Source organism: Hyaena hyaena, unplaced genomic scaffold (genome assembly GCF_003009895.1).
Source record: "Hyaena hyaena isolate Hyena2069 unplaced genomic scaffold, ASM300989v1 scaffold_18, whole genome shotgun sequence".
Taxonomy (NCBI): domain Eukaryota; kingdom Metazoa; phylum Chordata; class Mammalia; order Carnivora; family Hyaenidae; genus Hyaena; species Hyaena hyaena.
In genome coordinates this window covers 1630221-1653933 of record NW_024080649.1, presented here as the reverse complement: position 1 = coordinate 1653933, position 23713 = coordinate 1630221, and the positions used below count along the sequence as shown (strand labels likewise).

At 44.6% G+C, this 23713-nt stretch overlaps 1 protein-coding gene across 1 annotated transcript in view; it reads left to right on the top strand.

Moving 5' to 3' along the window:
* The first annotated feature begins 119 nt into the window (after positions 1-119).
* Positions 120-23713, top strand: part of RANBP10 (RAN binding protein 10) — a 66435-nt gene continuing 42841 nt past the window's right edge. Inside the window, exons 1-2 of the mRNA XM_039222666.1 lie at positions 120-371; positions 1171-1282. Coding sequence (XP_039078597.1) covers positions 137-371; positions 1171-1282 — 347 coding nt within the window. The 5' untranslated portion in view covers positions 120-136. The remainder of the gene's footprint in view (positions 372-1170; positions 1283-23713) is intronic.

Sequence of the window (23713 nt, the reverse complement as noted above, 5' to 3'; positions counted from 1 at the left end):
GCAGTGTCCAAAGAGAGGTGCTGGACTTGGACTCGGTTTCCCTGCGGCCTCAGTAGGCTCGCGGGCCATTGGCTGAGCGGGGGATCTGGTCCCGCTCCTCCCCGCCCCCAGTGACACAATAGCAGCTCCCTCCAAGATGGCGGCGGCGACGGCGGACCCGGGAGCTGGTAGCCCGCAGGCTGGAGATTCTTCTGGCGGGGGCGCTGGGGGCGGGCTGCCGTCCCCAGGGGAGCAGGAGTTGAGTCGGCGCCTGCAGCGCCTGTACCCCGCGGTCAACCAGCACGAGACGCCGCTGCCGCGCTCCTGGAGCCCCAAGGACAAGTACAACTACATCGGCCTCTCCCAGGGCAACCTCCGTGTTCACTACAAAGGTATCGGCCTGTTTGGCCCGCTGGGGTCGGGCGGAAGGCTAGAGCATTTGCTGGGCGACTATGCTGCCCGGCTCCTGCCTCATCACGTCTCTTCCCGGCCCTGGGTGCTCCGGGTTAGGCCTTAACCCCTGTGGGGTGTCCAGGTTGTTGAGGCTGACCAGGGCCGAGGGGTCGACTGCCTAGACTGCTCTGCCCTGAGACACCTCATATCAAGAGAATTGCAACAGGTGTCCATACCCATCCTGGGCTGGACCTTCCACCCGAGGGCCTTCCTGCTTGTCCTGTGATAGCTCCAACTCCACCTGGACCCTTCACCACTGCTTAGTTTTTGGAGTGTCTGAAGAAAAGGGTGGTCACATTCCCTCCATTAGCCAGAAGCCTGTGGGTTTGCTTATCTGCCAGACATCATAGACAGGGCTTGGAGTTTCAACTAAAGTTGAAGGGATACTCTTCCAAAACTGCCTCCACCTCCCCTCCTCTCCCAGGTGGGCTGCCTGTATTATGGAGAGATTGCCAGCAGCACTTGGGAATCTCTCACATGTATGCATATTGCCTGTACCCTCTTTTAGTTTGCATGGGAGACAGTAGCTCTGGCAGGGCTGCTATTCGCAAGAGGATGTGAGCCATGTGAGCCAAAGGTAGGAGGTTTATGTGTTTGCTCAGTTGTTGTTTAGTTGTTCCTTGAACAATGTAAAGGCTTCCTCTGGCCAGGAAGGGGTGAAGTTGCCATGGAGCAGAAAAGAATGAGGCTTCTAATTTACATTTCTTTTGAAATTTTTTCCTTGTTCTCTCCTATTAGGTCATGGCAAAAATCACAAAGATGCTGCCTCAGTGCGTGCCACCCACCCCATACCTGCTGCCTGTGGCATTTATTACTTTGAGGTGAAGATTGTCAGCAAAGGAAGAGATGGGTAAGCCCCTTCTTTCCACCTTCTTTCCCCCAGCACTGAGCTGTTCCCTGTGGTCAGAGTTTGATGACACTTGTGACTGATGTGAGCTGCTGAGCCACATAGGTCTGGGCTGCAGAGGGTTGAATAGTGGGCTGCCTCTGTTACCTGACTGTGGTCATGGCCTGGTCTATGCAGAAGCCCTTGGTAGCAAGCAGGTGCATTGGGGGTAAAGAAGGGGACTTCTCTTGAGTGATGATGTAATGAATGTAATGAAATACCTCACAGGTCAGGGAAACAAGTAACAAATTATATTAACAATTCAGTGTCCAGAATGGGATTTCCCCCACTGCTGTATGGCATTTGTGACTTCTCTCCTTTCACATTCTTTCTGTATTCAGGATTCTTTTTTTATGGCATTTAGTCATGTAGAGGCCCCTATAGGCTTCAAAGGGATAGTAGAGTCTTCACAGCATTCATCACAGCATCACCACTGGCCTGTCATCGCAGGGTAAATAGCATGTGCATGGTCAGAATCAGGTGACCTTGCTGCTCATAAACTTGTTTTTCAGTCCAGTGATTTGAACACCAGTTGGACAGCTTTAGGAAGGTCCTCATTAAAGTCAGCATTAGGGAGGCTCCCCATTTTAAGGTGATCTAAGCAGACACAGGAAATCAGATGGGAGATTTCTCAGTTTTCTTTTTTTCCTCTTCCAGTCTACCTTTTTTACCATTGATTGTGACAAGGCAGCTGTTTAACTTATAAAAGAACGTGATTTCAGCTGTCTTGGAAAGGCTTTGTCAACTACACCAGTAACCTTCGTGCCAACTCTGAATGTGTGTTCTTGAGCATTCAGAATACTTCCTCTCTCCTAGGGACTGCCCCTCTTATGATGCATGCAAAATGCCCACCCAAGGGGCTGTGCTGGAGGAGGATTACCATAGTCGGAGGTTTGCCTTCTTCCTCAGTGAAGTTGTAACATCCTTGCCTGGGATGGCTTTGTGGTCATGGGTAGATGGTGGGGCTTCAGTCTCCTTGACTATACTACGGGGAGCTAGGCCAGTATTTTAGTTGCCTTTAACCCCAGAATTCTATGATTCTGAAAGTCTTTTTAAAATTGTTCTGTTTTTTATTTATTTTTGGGACAGAAAGAGACAGAGCATGAGTGGGAGAGGGTCAGAGAGAGAGGGAGACACCGAATCTGAAACAGGCTCCAGGCTCTGAGCTGTCAGCACAGAACCCGATGTGGGGCTTGAACCCACAAACTGTGAGATCGTGACCTGAGCCGAAGTTGGACGCTTAAACCAACTAAGCCACCCAGGCGCTCCCATGATTCTGAAATTCTTATCATGGAAAGCTGTTGCATCTTTTCACTTTTATCCCCGTCTAGTGGATAAAACATATATAATATGTTTGAACTAGTGTGAATGAGAATGATCTCTTAAAACAACAAAACAAAACAAACATTGCAAAAATAATTTTAGTATAGACTGAAATACCAGTGGCAGGAGGCTTCATATTGCCAAACAAACTGAGGGGCATTTCTTAAACCTGTAGGGAGGAAAATCACTTGTTTTCTCTGTAGTCCTTATCATGATAGCTGAGCTAGCGAGAAAAGAACAATTTTTCAGAAGGGCAGTATTAACATGTAGTTACCTGGGTTCCTTCACCTGGCTTTTGACATTTCAGTTGTAAGTGGATCTTGCTGGAAAATGCCCTGTGTCTAATTAAATTGCCTTACTGTAGGTGTTGCTTGCAAATCTAAAGAAAGTTGGGTATCTTCTCCTTGCTTCTCTACTCAGCATTTAAAAAGGCCTCAGGTCCTATGTGTTTGTAGTGGCCTGGTTTAATTGACCGCTGTCAGATGGCAAGTATGTGAATGTCTCCTCATGGCTTCTTTATGGAATTCTTGAAAGCCTTCTCATGGCTAGGATGTAGCCAGATACTGATATGGCCCAGGAGTGGTTTTGAGGAGTCCAAGGGCAGTGATGAGGTGTTGTTTTTTTTTGTTTGTTTGTTTTTTTTGTCTCTTGTGATTCTGACCTGGGTTTGGTCTGTGACCCAGGTTTAACTGGTTGTATAGCTTTCTTTATTATCTTTATTTTTATTTATTTATTTTCTCAATGTTTTATTTATTTTTGAGAGACAGAGAGAGAGACAGCGTGAGCAAGGGAGGGTCAGAGAGTGGGAGACACAGAATCTGAAGACAGGCTTCAGGCTCTGAGCTGTCAGCACAGAGCCCGAAGTGAGGCTCGAACCCATGAACCGTGAGATCATGACCTGAGCCGAAGCCGGACACTCAACTGACTGAGCCACCTAAGAGCCCCAGCTTTCCTGTATTATCTAGTTCAAGCCTCACAGCATCTCTGGAAAGTAGCTGGAGCAGATGGTCATTTACCTGTTTTGTTAGTGAGCCCTGACCTCTAGAATGTTTGCGGGCCTACCCTGTGGCACTGCTTTGGGTGTGCAGTAGAATAGCCTAACTTGTTAGATGCCCTTGCCTGATCCCAGACATGTTTGTCCATGCTGTTGGTGACTTTCCCCATTGAATCCATTCCCTGGGTAGAGTGAAGGAATGTCTAGTTGGAATCTTAGGGGATCACAGTGTTCTTAGGGGATAGAACTACAAAGTGTTTAGTGCTCAGCGGGGCTAGAGAAATGTGGTATGCTCTTTATTGGGCTTGATTGACTTACTGAATCTGTTAACTTGTTTTTCTCTGGATTTGAGTACATTTGTAAAAGGTATTTACGAACCCAGTTATCAGTGTCATTTTCTAGAAAGGCTTTGTTCTGATGATGCCTTTTGTAGAAGAACATACTAGTCTAGTCTCACTATAAAGTTTCATTTCAGGAGTTCGTGGAGTATTTATTCATACCTACTATGTGCCAGGCCCATGCCGAATATAGAGAGAATAAAGGTAAAGCCAGCACAGGCCAGCTTTGTCCTCAGGGCTACTCAGCAGAGAGTGGACTGAAATGTTCTCTGCAAGAGATGGCAGAATGTGGGCTTGGTTTTGAGGGATGAGCAGGAATTTCTTAGCAGGTGAGACCTGTTGGACCTATAATAAGTCTGGTTGGTAACTGACTTGGAGTCAGGGAGCTGGACATTCTGGGAACTCCTTAAGTGTAAGAGAGAGCTGAAGAAGGAGGGGCTGTGTTTGAGCTAAGAGCTTGGCACAAATTGATGGGCTTCAGCTGCATTTTGCTGAGTCACCAATGCTAGGAACCTCAGAAGTGGGTCTGGTGGGGTGAGGAGACATCAGAGCCCTGCCAGTGGTGCCAGGAGATAAGGGCATCTGGGTTGGTCTTGTTAGAAAGCCAATGAGGCCCTGAAGCTGAGGATCCCTAGGGGAAATGATTGTTGAGGCAGGGTTTGTGGACCTGTGGGTGTCCCTGGCTCTTAGTGATGAAACATGGAGGGTGTGGCTGGCCAGGCTAACAGATGCTCCAGTATGACCCTCAAAATAGACTGTAACATCATCCCAGCAGGAGCAGCCTCCTGACATGTGATGGGTGGCTCTACCCAAGAACAGTAAGCCTGGGTTGGAGCAGAGGATGGAGTTGAGGCGGGGTTCTTCTTTGCAGCTGGGGCCCAGGCCCAGGCCCTGGCCACAGTCAGCCTGCCTCTGCTTGAACTTGCAGCTGACTTCCTTTAGTCAGGCAGCAAAGCATTCATCATTAATTCTGTACATCACAATGAGGCACCATTGTTTAGTCTCAGTCCCAGGCTGGGACCTATGAGCACAGGCATGAGGCCCATCTAGAGAGGAGGCAGATATGCCTATGCACACAACCTCACAGGGTGGTGTAGAAAAGGCCAGTCTATAGTGTACACTATACCCAGGAGTGGCCCAGTTGTTGGGCTTTGTCCTCTACCTGAGAGTTTGGGGAAACCTTCATAAAAGAGGTGATGATGCTAAATCTGGAAGGATGAATTAGAGGGTTTCGGGTTCTCACTTTGTTGAGAAGCAGATGCTCCAGGTAGAAGGAGTACATAAAAAGATGAGGAACGCAGAGCACGAGGTGCACAAGGGCCAGACTGTAAATACCTTGTATGCCCTGGCAGTGGAGCATGGGCTTTATCCTGAGGGCAGTAGCAGTATTTGAGGACTTTGATCTGCCCATCTTTTTGAGAGTGGATAGAGTAGAAGGGACCGCTGCTCTGGTTCAGCCAGGCCTCTCTAGGTGAGAGCCCTGTCCAGTGTGGGTCAGTAGCTTTAGGTCCTACGCACACTTGCCCAAGGCAGGTACAGATGGTGGTTGTGCCCTGTTCTTCCTGACTCCCTTCCAGTTCTGATGGCTTCATGGGCAGATGCTGAGCTTTGGGTTGCATCTCTCCCCAGTAACACATTGCACTGTTTCTGGAGACCTGGAATATGTGGGTTCTGGAATGTCCTGGAGTGTGGTATTGCTTACCTGGGTTGGCAGTTAAAGCCCAGGTCTAACTGAAGCTCTGGTACAGGGAGAGAGGACTGGAGTCCACATGGTGCCCACTTTTCTGGTAGGACTTGTTCCTGCACTGAGTATGTCTGAGTTTCCCTGGGACCTCCCTGCTCACTGTATGTCATCACCCAGGCTCCAAGTTGCGAGCTGAGAGTGGGGAGTATGGCTTCTTTCTTTATAACTGGGGACTTCCTTAGTCAAGCATCAGCCTCTAGAGAAATTCCTAAAATTCACTGCATATCCCTCCTCCCCAGTTCCTGCCCCCATTGTTTTTTGTTTTCTGGAATATTTGTTCTTTTCCCTAGATGGGTCACCATGCAAGGGAGATTCCCTATTAAAGGGGAAGCAGGAGCTCATTGGGCTAGGGCACAGGAGGATGGACTGAACAGCTCTGTGTGACAAGCATGTTGTACTATCCTATTCTGGGGCCATTGGGAAAGAATCAAGGGTCCCCGAGTGGGTCTCTGTGGTCAAGGGTCAAATTGGAAAGAAAGGACTGATCACTGGGAGTGAGATGAGTAACACCATGTCTAAATGAAAGGATGTCCCTCTCCAGAAATTATGCTAAAAATCCACATAAAATGTCTTTGTAGCTCCAGGATCCTGTCATTTCATTATAATTGAAATGTGAGGTCATGGCTCTACTGCTAGAAATGAGAACTTGGTGATGGAACATAGCCCAGCCCCTCTGTCATGAAGGGGCTAGAAACAGCTCTGGATTGGGGCGCCTGGGTGGCTTAGTCGGTTAAGTGTCCGACTTTCGCTTAGGTCATGATCTCGCGGTTCGTGGGTTCGGGCCCCGCATCAGGCTCTGTGCTGACTGCCAGCTCAGAGCCTGGAGCCTGTTTCAGTCTGTGACTCCCTCTCTCTCTGACCCTTCCCTGCTCACGCTGTCTCTCTCTCTCTCTCCTAGAAATAAATAAAACATTAAAGGGGCGTCTGGGTGGCTTAGTCGGTTAAACGTCCGACTTTCGCTTAGGTCATGATCTCGCGGTTCGTGGGTTCGGGCCCTGCGTCGGGCTCTGTGCTGACTGCCAGCTCAGAGCCCGGAACCTGTTTCAGCCTGTGACTCCCTCTCTCTCTGACCCTCCCCTGCTCACGCTGTCTCTCTCTCTCCTAAAAATAAATAAAACATTAAAAAAAAAAAAATTAAAAAAAAAAAAAACATTAAAAAAAAAATTAAAAAAAAAAAAAAGAAACAGCTCTGGATTATAGGGAAGTGGGGTGGGGCTAGGTAAGTCTTTTGCACCCCTCTTATGCTTTCTTCCTCTCCTACCTGTTGGACCTTAGAGATGGCATGGCGTTCCAGGGAAGTTTACTTTAGGTTATAGAGATGACAAGTGTTGAGGCTCACTCAGCTTTGGTAACAAATGTTACTGACTGATAACAGTGCTTGTCCTTACCCAGTCAGAGCCCCAGAAGTTTTCTTAATGAGCAGTGCACCAGGCAGCTGCTATTTTTTGGTCAGAGTTTCATCATGAGACAAAACCTCATGCCCCAGGGTAGAGGCAGTTGGAAGATGAGAACCAGTGGAGAGAGGAGAAAAGCAGTTTTGCCCAGATGGTGAAAGGGCTCAGCTCGTCTCTTCTGGAAGACATTGCTTAGGTGGAGCTGAACCAAAAGGAAAGAAGCAGAGGGGATGATTTGCTGCATAGAACTGATTATAATCCAGTTTACAAAGCCATATATCTGAAATTGGCATGGGCTGTTTCATAAAATGCTTTTATTTTTTTAATTAAAAAAATTTTTAATTTTAATATTTAAAAACTTTTATTTAAATTCTAGTTAGTTAACATACAGTGCAGTATTGGTTTCAGTAGAAGAAATCAGTGATTATCATTTATATACAACACCCAATATTCATCACAAGTGCCCTCCTTAATACCCATCAACTATGTAGCCCGTCCCTCATCCACCCACCTCCATCAACCCTATTTGTTCTCTATCATTATGAGTCTCTTAGGGTTTGTTACCCTCTCCCTTTTTTCCCTTTTTTCCCCTTCCCATATGTTCATCTGTTTTGTTTCTTAAATTCCACATAAGAGTGAAATCATATGTATTTGTTTTTCTCTGAATGACTTATTTCACTTAGCATAGTACACTCTAGTTTGATCCACATCATTACAAATGGCAAGATTTCATTCTTTTTGGTGCCTGAATAATATTCCATGGTGTGTATATATACCATCTTTATCTGTTTGTCAGTCGATGGACATTTGGGCCCTCTCCATAGTTTGGCTATTATTGATAATTCTTCTATAAAAATTGGGATAGAGAGGCACCTGGGTGGCTCAGTTGGTTGAGCATCCGACTTCGGCTCAGGTCATGATCTCACAGTTCATGGGTTCGAGCCCCGCATCAGACTCTGTGCTGACAGCTAGCTCAGAGCCTGGAGGCTGCTTCAGATTCTGTATCTCCCTTTTTCTCTGACCCTCCCCTACTCACGCTGTCTGTCTCTCCAGAAATAAATAAAAAAACATTTTATAAATAAATAAATAAAAATTGGGGTAGAATGCTCTCTTTATTTATTTACTTAATGTTTATTTATTTTGGGAGAGAGTGTGTGGGGGAGGGGCGGAGAGAATCCCAAGCTGACTCCACACTGTCAGCGCAGAGCCCTGTGCAGGACTGGAACCCACAAACTAGGAGATCATGATACAAGCCAGAATCAAGAGCTGGACACTCAACTGCCTGAGCCACCCAGGTGCCCCTAGAATGCTTTTATGTATGTATGTATGTATGTATGTACGTATGTATGTATTTATATTTTTATTTTATCTTTAAAAAATTTTTTTTTTTTATTTCTAGGAGAGAGAGAGAGAGCGTGAGCAGGGGAGGGTGAGAGAGAGAGGGAGACACAGATTCTGAAACAGGCTCCAGGCTCTGAGCTGGCAGTCAGCACAGAGCCTGACGCGGGGCTCGAACCTACTAGCTGCAAGATCATGACCTAAGCGAAAGTCGGACGCTCAACTGACTAAGCCACCCAGGCGCCCCATATCTTTAATTTTTTAATGTTTGTTTGAGAGAATGTGAGCAAGAGTGGGGCAGAGAAAGTGGGAGAGAGAGAGAATCCCAAGTAGACTCCGTGCTGCCAGTATAGAGCCCGATATGGGTCTTGAACCCACAAACTGTGAGATCATGACCTGGGTCAAAATGAAGAGTTAGAAACTTAACCTACTGAGCCACCCAGGCGCCCCTCCTTTTTTTTTCTTTTAATGTTTATTTATTTTTGAGAGAGAGCATGAGCAGGAGAGGTACAGAAAGAGAGAAGAACAGAGGATCGAAAGCAGGCTCTGCAGTAACAGCAGAGAGCCAGATGTAGGGCTCGAACTCACAAACTGAGAGATTATGACCTGAGCTGAAGTCAGCTGCTCAACTGACTGAGCCACCCAAGCTCCCCTAGAATGCTCTCTTTTAATAACAACTGTTGTGCCCGGACTTTATTGGTAGTTATATATGCTTTTTTTTAAACCAAAATGTAAATAATACATAGTATTTTTCAACATGAGACACAGTGTACGTTTTTATTTGTTTATTTAAACTAATTTTTAAAAAATATTTTATCTTTAAGTAGTCTCTGCACCCAGGTTGGGGCCCAAACTCACAACCTAAGATCAAGAGCTGTACACTCCACTGACTGAGCCAGCCAGGTGCCCCTGACACCATGTACATTTTATTTAAAATATTGTTTTTAATGTTTTTTATTTATTTCTGAGAGAGAGAGAGAGACAGTGTGAGAAAGGGAGGGTCAGAGAGAGAGGGAGACACAGAATCCAAAACAGACTCCAGGCTCTGAGCTAGCTGTCAGCACAGAGCCTGATGCAGGGCTTGAACCCCCGAACCATGAGATCACGACCTGAGCTGAAGTCGGATGCCCAACCAACTGAGCCACCCAGGCGCCCCATACCATGTACATTTTAAAAACTGCAGGAGGACAGAGAGATGGAGCTTTAAACAAGTGTAGGTTATTGCCATTACATATGTTCTGGCACTTGAGACCAGTGCAGAAAGCAGAAACCATTCCAGATATTTTAAGCAGAAAATGGTTTAATACCTGGAATTTGATGTTTTCAAACTCATTGGGACTTAGAGTTTCCAGGCAATGGTGAGTGAAGTTACTTAAATAAGATGCCCTCCTGAAAAGAGTGAAAGATGTTAAGTTAACAAACCAGCAAACTCAAGGTCAGTTTCTGGATGAATATCTATAACTAGAACATTAAGGGTAGTGTCTGAGTAACTAAGGGCATTTGCTGTGTCCACACTCAGCTATGCTCTAGCTCTCTAGTTACACAGTAAGGGCCAGAGAGGTAGTGGTTAGGGCCCGGAGCCTGCTGGATGTGGGGTCTGGTGGGAACGCTTTCCTGTTAAGCAGGGGTGCCAACTAGCTGTACCCTCTGGTTAAGAGCAATGTATTTGGTTTCTGAATGTGACAGGCTCTTTTTTATTTATTTCTAGGAGAGAGAGAGAGAAACAGCGTGAGCCGGGGAGGGTCAGAGAGAGGGAGTCACAGGCTGAAACAGACTCCAGGCTCTGAGCTGGCAGTCAGCACAGAGCCCGATGCGGGGCTTGAACCCACGAACTGCGAGATCATGACCTAAGTGAAAGTCGGACGCTTAACTGACTAAGCCACCCAGGCGCCCCTGAATGTGACAGGCTCTTTAAAGGCAAGGCTTGCTACTTGAGATTCCCAGGATTCTTAGGGAAGAAGAGTGTGAGTAACCTGTCTGGGGCCACCCATGGGGACTGTTGTCCACTTTCCTGTCTTGTGGGCTCTCTGGGTGTTTTGAAGTGCTCTTGGCAGTGGACATATGAGACTTCCAGACCCACATTCAGAACCACCTTCCTCCCTTACAAGCACATCCTGACTCAAGGCCCTTTTGCCTCAGGCATGTTCTTCTATGGATGGTGCTGGGTTCAGTTCATTCATCTCAGTAATGCCCCTTCTCTCAGTGGGGGATCTGCACAGAGTTGGGCTCAGTGGGTGAACTGGATGGCTTCTTGGCAGAGGGGCACAGTGAGGCTGTGGTTGCTAGAGGAGCAGCTTGTATCCAGCAGCCAGTGTCCTGATGGGCTGTGGCTTTAAGCAGGGTCATCAGACAATGAAATAAAATCCCCAACACCAAATATTAGCCCTTATTTCAGACCTAAATGTCAGTTGGGGTTTTTCCTCAAATGTCTCCCGGGGACCATTTGTAACCACGGTCCCAGAGATCTCCTGTTAGGGAGGCTGTTGATTTCTTTATCTAGGGCAGGTTCTGATCGAAACAAGATTGGCAGCCTGCTGAGCTGTGGCTAAGGTGTTAGATGTCAAGATGAAACTCTCAGGTAAGATTCCAGTAGCTCTTCAGGGGTCTGGGGCAAGGGACAGGAGCAGTGGTGACTGAGAGGCAGCAGAGCTGGTACCTTCCCTTAGCCTCCAAGAGCTGTCTCAGGCCTAAGGCTGAGGAGCTTGTTTCTTTTCTCTCCTCTTTGTCACTTCCTACCGGAGTTCTGTGGGCCTGGAGACATTCAGTGATGGAACTTGAATTTAAAATGTTAAGGTCCCATGATCATTGGTTCATATATTTTAAACAGCATTTATTAAAATTGACTGTGGGCTGGCATAAAATTCATATTCTCTATAAGGAGAAATTAAGAAGAGCTAGATCTGTGTTCTTCACTTTTGTCATCTGGTATTTGCTTATGGTGAGGGACTTCTTTTGGCCCTGGTGTGAGGCCAGAATTCTCTAATGCTTTCCACTGTGCTCTGTGTAAAGGCCTCCTTGTCTCATCTGGAAAAACCAGATGAGGCTAATGCTGGCATGCAGGGCCCTAGGAGTGTTCTTGGTGACTGTGTGTGCGTGGTTGTGTGTGTGTGTGTTAAAATATATATAATAAAAAATATGTCATTTTAACCATTTTTAAGTGTACAATTCAGTGGTATTAATTATATTCACAGTCTCATGCAACCTCCACCACTATTTTCCAAAACTTTTTTATCACCCCAAATAGAAACTCTGTACCGATTAAGCAGTAATTCCCCCCTCCTTCCAGTCCTTGTAACCTGTTTCTATGAATTTGCCTATTCTAGGTATTTCATAATAGTGGAATCATACAAAATTGTCCTTTTATGTTTTGTTTATTTCACTTAGCATAATGTTTTCAAGGTTTATCTTTATCTCATGAAACATGAGATCGTGTCCTGAGCCAAAATCAAGAGTCAGAGGCTTAACCGACTGAGCCACCCAGGTGCCCTACTAAAATAATTTTTAAGTAGACTCCATGCCTAATGTGGGGCTTGAACTCAACCCTGAGATCAAGGTTGTAAGCTCTACTGACTGAGCCAACCAGATGCCTCAAAAGTTTTAATTTTGATGAAATCCAGTTTGTTTATTTTGTTACTCATATTTTTGGTGTCTCATATAAGAATCCATTGCCAAATCCAAGGTCATGAAGCTTTTCCCTGTTTTCTAATAAGAATTTTATAGTTTTGGCTCTTATATTTAGATTGTTAATTCATTTTGTGTTAATTTTTATATATTAAATGGAGGAGGGGTTCAACTTCATTCTGCTGCACGTAGAAGTCCAGTTGTCCCAGCACCCGTAGTGGAAGAGACTATTCTTGCCCCATTGAATGGACTTGGCACCCTTGTTAAAAGTAATTGGCCATAGATACGGGTTTATTTCTGGACTTTAAATTCTATTCCATTTGTCTGTGTGCCTACGTTATGTCAGTACCACCCTGTTTTGATTACTGTAGTTTTCTAGTAAGTTCTGAAATCAGGTAGTGTGAATCCTTTAGCTTTTTCTTTTTTCAAGATTGTTTTAGCTACTTGGGGTCCCTTGCATATCCATATGATTTTGAGGATTGACTTCTCCATTTCTGCAAAAAACACTGTTGAAATTTTGATACGGATTGCATTGATTTTTTTTGTGGATCAATTTGGAGAATATTAGCAATATTCTCCATCTTAATAATATTAAATCTTCTGATCCATGAACACAAGATGTCTTTCCATTTATTTGTGTCTAATTTATTTTTTTTCCGCAGTGTTTTATAGTTTTTAGTGTATATGACTTTTGCTTCCTTAGCTAAATTTGTTCCTAAGTGTTTTAGTTTTTTGATGCTATATTGTAAATGGAGTTTTTTTTCTTAATTTCCTTTTTATTTATTTAATTTTTAATGTTTATTTTTGAGAGAGGGGAGAGGGGCAGAGAGAGATGGAGACACAGAACCCAAAGCAGGCTCCAGGCTCTGAACTGTCAGCACAGAGCCCAATGTGGGGTTTGAACCCATGAACCATGAGATCATCACCTAAGGCGAAGTCAAACGCTCAACCCACTGAGCCACTCCAGTACCCCTTAATTTCCTTTTTAGATTGTTCACTGGTAGTATAATGAAACACAACTGCTTTTTATGTGTTGATCTTGTGTCCTGCAACTGTGCTGAATTCAATTTTTAGCTCTAGTGAGCTTTCTGTGTACTGCTGGGATTTTTTTTGTATGATCATGTTGTCTGCAAATATAGTTTTACGTATCTCTTTCCTGTTTGGATGGCTCCTTTTTTTTTTTTTTTTTCCCCCTTGTATGATTGCTCTGGCCAGGACTTCCACTACAATGTTGAATAGTAGTGATGAAAGGTGGCCATCCTTGTCTTATTCTAATCTTAGAGGAAAAGCTTTCAGTCTTTAGCCATTGGGTTTTCATAAATACCCTTTATCATGTTGAGAGAGTTTCTTTTATTCCTAGTTTTCTGAGTGCTTTTATCATGAGGGAATGTTGGATTTTGTGAAATTTTTTTCTACATCAATTGAGATGATCATATAGATGTGTTTTTCCTTTGTCCTATTAGTGCAGTTTATTGGTTGATTTTCTTATGGTAAGCCACCCTTGCCTTCATGTGATAAATCCCACTTGAGTCATGGTATGTAATCCTTTTAATACATTGTTGGATTTAGTTTTCTACAGTTTTCTTGAGGATTTTTGTATCTGTAGTTATGAAATATATTGGTCTGTAATTTCCTTTCCTTTTGATGTCTTCTTAGTGGCTTTTTGATTGCTGTTTCAGGGTCTACCCCATCTCGGGCTTTCATCTGGTTACAGCACGTTTGTAACAGTATCCAGACATTATTCTGCCAAGAATTGAAGTCTCTAGGTCAGAGCTGGGAAGGAGCTTAGGAGCCCTTTAGTCCAAACTCTCCTCTTGTGGTAGGGAATTTGAGATGTGGGGTGAAATCTAAGACCCGCAGTCCTGAATTAGGCTGGGGTGTCTGAGACCAGGCTTCAGAGTCTGGGGGTATTGTCTCTGGAGCCCGGCTGCAAAGTGTTCCTGCCACTTTAAAACTCTTCAGGTGCTTTTCTTCAGGAGGCAGGAAAGGCATGTCAGACTTGTTGCCCCAGAGGCTCCCCTGTTAGAGTGTTCCTGGCTGTCTCTCAGGACTGGTTGGGTGATTACAGCAAAGTGGTGGTCTCCTCCCCTCCACGCCTTGTTGTGTATCTCTGGAGAGTGTGAGATTCCAGAGGCCTAGTTTCTAAGGTCCTGTCCTCTGTTCTCCACTAGAGCAGTTTGGGTCATAGACGCATCTCTAGTCGGAGCTGTGCTGAGCCAGTGTCACTGTAGGAAGGTCTCGTGGGTGTGTGCTCTGGGTTGTGCTTGGGACGCAGAGGGTGCTACATGAGCCAGAGTCCTAGCTTCTGTTCTGAGCAGGGATTTTGACCATTTCCTGCTGTTTCTTTTCCTTCTCATGTAGCCTCTGCCCTCCTGTCAAGGCTCCGGGAAGTGGGTGTACTGAGGAGCTGCCCATAAAGGCCAGGTCCCTCAGTGTGTCCCTCTGGCACTGAAATGTCCCTTGGGACAATCCAGGGAAGTCTGATGGGTGAGAGCCAACGACCTCTACAGTATGTGGCCACTCACTGGCTCTGGAAGATGATTTTTCTCTATCAAAGTAATTCATGTTAATTGTAGAAAAATCTGGACAACCAAAGAGAAAAAAGAAGAATCCAAGCTGATTGGAGTGTGCTCACATCTCCACGTGACTGCAGGGTTTCAGCAGACTGTTGCTTTTGTGAGAGAGTCAGCAGAGGCGGGGTGAAGGGCAGCACAGGCCTCAGAAACCACCAGTCCATTTTCATTGCAGGTCATTTTCCAGGGCCCCAGTTTGCCCCCACTGCTTGCAGTGTGTGGTGAGAGCTTTAGGGCAGACGTGGCTGTGTGGTCAGCTGAGGGCCTTGCCAGAGCTTCTGCTCTCCAGCTCAGCCGAGGCCGTGCTCGCCTGCTGTTCTCTTCTCTCTAGAGCCCAACAGAGAGACAGAGTTGTTCTTCTAGCTCTAGCTTATTTTGTGGTGTTGACAGTGAAGGATAGAAACTGAGAAGGTAGAGGCCAATTCATGGTCTCACTGCCATGAAGAGCTTATCCTCTGTTGTCCCTCTACATTTACTGGCTGTCTCACATCTCTGACAAATGGTATTCTCCATTTTGCTGCCCTGTGGAAGAAAGGAGTAAATCAGATGGGTTCACCCTACTTTCAGTCATGATATGGGGTAATAGTTTTGTCTCCAAGCTCCTCTGATACATCCCACTGCTCGAAAAGAAAGTGCTAGTGAAGATGCTAAATATAGGGGAGCTAAGCACTGTCTATTTCAGTTCTCTGCTTAGGGATTGAGAACCCCTTGTTGCATCTCTCCCAGGAGACCAAGTCAGCTTGTATCTGTTAGTGTTCCTACCATTATCTGACCCATTACCAAGAAGGAAGCAAATGCTCACCTCCTTTTTTCCTTGGCAATTGTTTTTAGATGTCCCAAGATCTAGGTCTTGAAAATGGCCTACTTTACTTGATTCTAATGCTAGAAAAGCCTCCGGTGCCTGAACTGAAGCACAGTGAGTTTGTTCAGTGTCCACCAGCAGCTCTCCCAGCACCGTGCCCAGGATCCAGTTCAATGGCTACACTAAAGCCTCTCTGGACTGATGGTGATAGCTGAGGAATAGTCTCTGACAAGCTGACTGGGGTGTATGGCGAACTCAGTGGCAGAGGTGAGATTTGAATCTAGGCTTGTCTGATACATTTGCTCTGATGCAGTATGTTTTTTGTTCAGGTGTTTGCACACAGTGTAAACTCTAGGGCTGGAGCAGAGTTGGAGAAGGACTACTGAGGACGGGCCAAGCATCTGGGCTCCAAAGTTTGCAAGTGGGTCTCAGAGAATTGCCCTTTCTTTGGTGACTGGTTGTGCTGGGCTGTGTCCTGGGCAGCTCCTCCCCCCTATATAAGTTTACTCTGTTCTAAAGAACACTTGGCTCAGGGGTGCCTGGCTGGATCAGTCAGTAGAGCATGTGACTCCTGATCTCGGGGTTGTAAGTTTGAACCCCATGTTGGGTATAGAGATATCTGAAAAACAAAATTAAAAAAGAAAAAAAAAATGAAGAGCACATGCTCTCTCCATGTCTTGCCATCCCCATTGCTTCTTTTCTGTCCAGCCCTGTCATCTTCCACTGGGACAATTTGGTAGCCTTTAGCTTTGCCTTTTCTTTTTTTCTTTTTTAAATGTGTTTTGTTGTTGTTGTTGTTGTTGTTGTTGTTTTTGAGAGAGAGAGAGTGTGTGTGAGTAAGCGGGGGAGAGGCAGAGAGAGAGGGAGACAAAGAATCCAAAGTAGGTTCCAGGCTCTGAGCTATCAGCACAGCGCCCGATGTGGGGCTCGAACTCACAAACTGTGAGATCATGACCTGAGCCGAAGCGAGGCGCTTAACTGACTCAGCCACCCAGGCCCCCCTAGCATTGCCTTTCCAATCCATTTTACAAATATCAGTGGTTTGATCAATGGTGCCCTTTTCGAAACCCTTTCTGCAGCTTCCTATTGACCTTCCATGAAGTTCAAACTCCTTAAGCTAACATGCAAGCTGTGCATGAAAAGCCTGTTTCCGGCTGCAGGTTGGCTCTTTTTAGGTCTACCCAAGTTGTGACCGAGCCACACTGATTTCTCTCAAGTTTCTTGACTGTGGCCTGCTTTTTTTGCTTTTATGCCTCAGCACATTCTGCTGCTTCTGCATAGAATGTTCTCTTCTTTTTTCCCTTCATCTCCTTTACCAGGCTTGGCACAGCCTTTACTTCCTCTGGGAATCCCCAAGTCAGTGCACCCGGAGTCTCTGTCTTGCCCCTAATGTGCCAGTGGAAACTGTCAGAGCACAGGGATTGAATTTAGGCCCTACCGTTGTATCCCTAGCACCATATTGGGCACAGAGAATCTTTATGGAATGGTTGAATGATCTCAAGGGCCCCTATAAAAAGAAACTTACCACACCTTTTTTTTTTTTTTAAGTCTTATTTATTTATTCTGAGAGAGAGAGAGAGAGCAGAGGAGGGGCAGAGAGAATCCCAAACAGGTTTTATACTGTCAGTGAGAGCCCAACACAGGGCTCGATCTCACGATATGTAAGAATATGATCTGAACTTAGATCGTGAGAGTCAGATGCTAAACCAGCTGAGCCACCCAGGCACCCTTTATGGCATCTGTTTTTACTGAATTACTTAACTTTAGCAAGGCCCCAACAGTTCCTTAACAACCCATTCATGTTCAAGTGCCGCCAGTGATCAACAGAGGAGAGGTAGTGTCAGTGCTCCTCAGATGCAAAGGTACTACTATGTGTCCAGGAGAACATATGTGGTTTTAGGGTTTTCATTATGCCCTTTCCTTATTGTTTTGCCTCATCCTTGTCAGCCTGTCAGAGAGCCAGGACCACATGATTCTACCACCTGGCAGAGCATGACACATGTCAGTCATTGGTGATTGAGAAGGAACCTCAGGCCTGCTTAGATTTTTCAGGAGTGGAGGAGAAGTAGATTTTCCCTATGCCTGTAATGTCACTAGCTTTGTGATTGTAGGTCATTTAATATCAGTGCTGAAGTCCAGTGTCTGTAAGACGAGAGAATAGTACTGGGGGTGTTGTGAATGAGTTCAGAGCTCACTTACCTATCACAAAGCTCTGTTAGGATCTCATACCAGCTAGAAGCTTAGGTTCCTATTGAAATGTGTGTGGGAAGGACCCTGTGATTTTGGTGATAAAGTTTACCAGACCACGAGTGGATGAACGCTAGGGGTTTATTGAATATCCATTATGTGCTCAGCCCTGTGCTTTTCCTCTGAGGGCTGGAGGCTCCTAATAGCTCCTGCATCGTGAGGTGGGTAACAGGCATTGCATCAGTTCTATTCATTGTGCCATAAGACATAGATAGGGTTTGGGGCTGTAAACTTAGGCTCCATCCCTTGTGTTTGGATGGTTTGAGGGATTGATCTTTGGGGAATATCAGAACTGAATAAACGCATATCCACATGCTGGGTTTTTGGCCAGAGATGACACTTTTAAAAGAAAGGACAGGTAAAGGTATTGTCTCCCTAGATCCTAAATTCTCATGCTTGAAGAGAAGAAAATACTAAGAACAAATGTTACAGCTGATGATAGTGAACTTGAACCTTTTTTCAAGAAGATGCAGTTGGATTGATACATACTCATTTATTTATTGTGGTAAAACATATATAACATAAAATTTACCATTTTAATAATTCTTACAGGTCTTACATTCTTACAGTGTACAGTTCAGTGGCATTAAGTACGTTTGCATTGTTGTGCGACCATCACCATCATCCATCTCGAGAACTTTTTTCATCTTCCCAAACTGAAACTCTGTCCCTGTTAAACAATAACTCCTGATTCTTACCTCTCTCTAGGCCCTGGTAACTACCATTCTACTTTCTTTATGAATTTGACTGCTCTAGATACCTTATGTAAATGGAATCATACAGAATTTGTCTTTTTGTGACTGATTTATTTCACTTTGTATAATGTCTTCAAGGTTCATCCATGTTGTAGTATATGTCAGGATTTCCTTCCTTAAAAAAAAAAAGTTTTATTTATTTAAATAATCTCTGTGCCCAACGTGGGGCTCGAATTCATGACCCCAAGGTCAAGAGTTGCATGCTTTTCCATCTGAGCCAGCCAGGTGCCCCAGAATTTCCTTCCTTTTTAAGGCTGAATAATATTCCATTGTGTATATATGTCACATTCTGTTTATCCATTCATCCATTCAACAGTAGACACTTAGATTCGTTTGCTTCCACCTTTTGGCTGTTGTGATAATGCTGCTGTAAATACAAGTATAAAAATACCTGTTCAAGTCCCTGTTTTCAGTTCTTTTGGGCATATACCCAGAAGTGGAATTGTTGGACCAGATAATAATTCTACGTTAGGGGCGCCTGGGTGGCTTAGTCGGTTAAGCGTCCGACTTTCGCTTGGGTCATGATCTCGCGGTTCGTGGGTTCGAGCCCCGCGTCAGGCTCTGTGCTGACTGCAGCTCAGAGCCTGGAGCCTGTTTCAGAGCCTGTGACTCCCTCTCTCTGACCCTCCCCTGCTCACGCTGTCTCTCTCTCTCTCTCTCTCCTAGAAATAAATAAAACATTAAAAAAAAAATTTTTTTTTAAAAAATAATAATTCTACGTTAAAAATTAAGCATTTTAAAAACATAGTTTAGTTAAAATTTTTTTTCCAAGTTAATGTATTTTATTTTCAAACTTTTATTTAAATTCTAGTTAACATATAGTGTAATATTGGTTTCAGGAGCATTTATTTTTTTTTTAAGCTTTTATTTATTTAAGCAACCTCCACGTGCAGCATGGGGCTCGAATTCATGACTCTGAGATCAAGAGTCTCACGCTCTTCTGACTGAGCCTGCCAGGTGCCCCGAAAAGTATAGTTTAATTTTTTAGATGTTTAATTTTTAGAATTACCATACAATTAATCTCTATACTGATTTCCACAGCTACTGCACCATCAGTGCGCAAGGGTTCCAATCTTTATATCCTCACCAACACTTGTTATTTTCTGGTTCTGTTGTTTGTTTGTTTCTTTTATGATAATAGCTTTCCAAAAGAGTGTGAAGTGGTATCTTCTTGGTTTTTTTTTTTTTCTTAGTTTATTGTCAAGTTGGTTTCCATATAACACCCAGTGCTCATCCCGGCAGTGCCCTCCTCCATGCCCATCACCTCCCTTCCCCTCTCCCCTACCCCTATCATCCCACCCCCATACCATTCAGGAGTCTCTCATGGTTTGCCTCCCTCCCTCTCCCCAAGTATTTTCTCCTTCTTCTCCCCCATGGTCCTTCATTAAGTTCCTCCTAATTCACCTATACATGCAAACATATGGTATCTGTCCTTCTTTGCCTGACTTATTTCGCTCAGCATAATACCCTCTAGTTCCATCCATGTTACTATACGTGGCCAGATTTCATTGTTTCTCATTGCCATGTAGTATTCCATTCTATAAATATACCAAATCTTCTTGATCCATTCATCCGTTGATGGACACTTAGGCTCTTTCCATGTTTTAGCTATTGTTGAGAGTGCTGCTATGAACATTGGGGTACATGTGCCCCTATGCATCAGCACTCCTGTATCCCTTGGGTAAATTCCTAGCAGTGCTACTGCTGGATCTTATGGGAGTTCTAGTGTTAATTTTTTGAGGAACCTGCACACTGTTTTCCAGAGGGGCTTCTCCTTGCGGTTTTGATTTATGTTTCCATAATGATTAGTGTTACTGAGCATCTTTTCATGTGCTTTATTAGTTATTTGTCTCTTCTTTGGAGAAATATCTATTCAAGTCCCTGCCCCCCCCTTTTAAAGCAGTTTTATTTATTTATTTAATGTTTATTTTTGAAGGCGAGACACTGAATGTGAGTGGGGGAGAGCAGAAGAGAAGGAGACACAGAATCCAAAGCAGGCTCCAGGCTCTGAGCTGTCAGCACAGAGCCCAATGTAGGGCTTGAACTCATAAACTGTGAGATCATGACCTGAGCCAAAGTCAGACACTTAACTGACTGAGCCACCCAGGAGCCTCTTAATGTTTGTTTATTTTTGAGAGGCACCTGGGTGACTCAGACAGTTAAGCATCCAACTGTTTCGGTTCAGGTCATGATCTCATGGTTTCGTGGGTTTGAGCCCCGGGGCTCTGTGCTCACAGTGCAGACCCTGCTTGGGATTCTCTTTCTCTCTCCCTCTTTCTCTCTCTACCTCTCCCCTGCTCACGCTGTCTCTGTCTGTCTCGAAATAAATAAATAACTAAAAAATTTAATGTTGGGGCGCCTGGGTGGCTTAGTCAGTTAAGCGTCCGACTTTCGCTTAGGTCATGATCTCTCGGTTCTTGGGTTCGAGCCCCGCGTTGCGCTCTGTGCTGACTGCCAGCTCAGAGCCTGGAGCCTGTTTTAGTCTGTGACTCCCTCTCTCTCTGACCCTCCCCTGCTCATGCTGTGTCTCTTTCTCTCTCTCCTAGAAATAAATAAAACATTAAAAAAAAAAAAGAATATAAGATTTCTTTAAAAAAAATTAGTGTTTATTTCATTATTAAAAATTTTTTTTTAATTTTTTTTAATGTCCCCCTTCCCTTCCCCCTTCCCTTCCCCCTTCCCTTCCCCCTTCCCTTCCCCCTTCCCCCTTCCCCCTTCCCCCTTCCCCCTTCCCCCTTCCTCTTCCCCTTCCCCTTGCATACGCACAAGCAGGGTAGGAGCAGAGGGAAAGAATCTTAAGCAGGCTCCACGCTCAGCATGGAGTCTAACATGGGGTTCTGTCTCACAACTATGAGATCATGACCTGAGATGAAAACAAGAATTGAATGCTTAACCTACTGAGCTGGGTTTTGTTGGTTTTTTTTGTTTTTTTTTTGATTAAAAAAATTTTTAAGTAGGCCCCACACAAGAGTCACATGCTCTACCGACTGAGCCAGCCAGACACCCCTGTTTTTTGTTGAGTTGTGTGAGTTCTTTGAATATCCTGGATATTAAACCCTTATCAGATAGATGACTTAAAATATTTTCTCCTTTCCCATCAGTTGGTTTTCACTGTGTTGATGGTGTCCTTTGAGGTGTGAAAGTTTAAAATTTTGATGTGGTTTACTTTTTTCTTTTGTTGCCCATGCTTTGGGTGTAATATCCAAGAAATCATTGCCAGTTCTAATGTAAACCTTTTCTCCTATGTTTTCTTCTAAAAGTTTTACAGTTTAGGTCTTTGTATTTGATCTGTTTTAAGTTAATTTTGCAAATGGTGTATAGTACGTGTTCAGCATCATTCTCCTGCATGTGGATATCCCATTGTCCCAGCACCATTTGTTGAAAAAAAACTATCATTTTCCAATTGAGTGGTCTTAGCATCTTTGTCAAAATCAGTTGACCATGTATAGGAGGGTATATTTCTGTGCTCTCTATTTTATTACTCTGGTCTTTATGTCTGTCTCTACCACTGTTTTGATTATCATAGCATTGTGTTAAGTTTTGAAATTAGGAAGTGTAAGTCCTCCTACTTTTTTCGTCTTTTTCTAGATTGTTGGAATCTCAGTGTTCCTTGAGATTCCATATGAATGGCTTTAAATCTGTGTATCACACTGGGTAGTATGGGCATTTTATTTTATTTTATTTTATTTTATTTTTAAATATTTTTTAATGTTTTATTTATTTCTAGGAGAGAGAGAGAGAGACAGCGTGAGCAGGGGAGGGTCAGAGAGAGAGGGAGTCACAGACTGAAACAGGCTCCAGGCTCTGAGCTGGCAGTCAGCACAGAGCCCGACGCGGGGCTCGAACCCACGAACCGCGAGATCATGACCTAAGCGAAAGTCGGACGCTTAACCGACTAAGCCACCCAGGCGCCCCAATATGGGCATTTTAACAGTATTGTATTGTTCATGAACACAGATGTCTTTCCATTTATTTGTGTCTTTAATTTCTTCTTCTTTTTTTAAATGTTTATTTATTTTTGAGACAGAGAGAGACAGAGCACGAGCTGGGGAGAGGCAGAGAGAGAGGGAGACACAGAATCTGAAACAGGCTCCAGGCTCTGAGCTGTCAGCAAAGAGCCCAATGCGGGGCTGGAACCCACGGACTGCGAGATCATGACCTGAGCCGAAGTCAGATGCTTAACCAACTGAGCCACCCAGGCACCCCCCTTTTTGTAATTTTAGAACATCATACTTTTGGAATAGAGTTAATGTCACCCATTGTTTGAAGAGTTGGGACTCATTTCTTTTTAACACTGACTCAGTGCTGACTTCATATGAATATGCAATTTAGGCTCCTGTGGGGCTGCTCCCAGTGTCATTGACATCTGCAGATGACATAGCACCTAGGGGTGGTTAATGGATCTCCTCTGGGTGCTCTACCCTTAGCGCATCCGCTTGGATTTGCAAGTTGACCTAGGGTTTATGTAAAGGCTTCCAGGCCATCCACTGGTAAACACTATCCTATCTATGGGGCAGAGAGTTTATAGGAAGGTGTTGAGGGCTAGCTTCTGGAGGTGGAAAAGGCTTCTGCATTGTGGAAGCCTAAGCAACTTGTGTTTGAATACGTGTGCCTTAATAGGTCCTCATTCCCATGGAAGTTTGTGGAATTAGACTCCTGTTGCTGTGGCCCAGCTGTTTGACCTTCCCTATTTGCATTAACCTTAAGCGGTCAAGGGTCATCCAGGAAACATGTGCTCCAAACACAAACCCTGATCTTAGTGTTGGGAAACCTGTAAGCCAGGGATGGGCTTACGTGTAGTATTGGGCACAGACTCGGGCCCCTCCAAACAGGGCAGGGTAAATGGGCTGATACCCAAGTCAGGGAATTCCCTGGTTATGTTGTACATGATTATGTTGATTGATAACTGCAGGGCAGTTGAGGTCATTTGCTCCTTGGTCACCTGAGGCATTAAGAGAATAGAGACTAGCTTTTGGCAGCCTCTACCATATAAAGTAAGGAAGTTGATTATTTGGGCTACTGTTTTTCCAGGAAAAAGTACAGGTTTTAATCTAATGGGAATCCTGCCAGCAGTCTTACACGGCTACTCCTGGTGGTTCTTCAAGGTCCTTTTTTGACAGGAGGTAGTAGGCATTTGGAGAGCCTGAGTCCTTTGAACTGTGCAGCTCCTTCTTTGACATACTATTCCTTTCCCTTCCCCCCCTCTTTCCCCTGACTTCTGCAGGGCAAGTTTTCAGGGTCATGTGTTGGTTGATGTCTTTTCCTG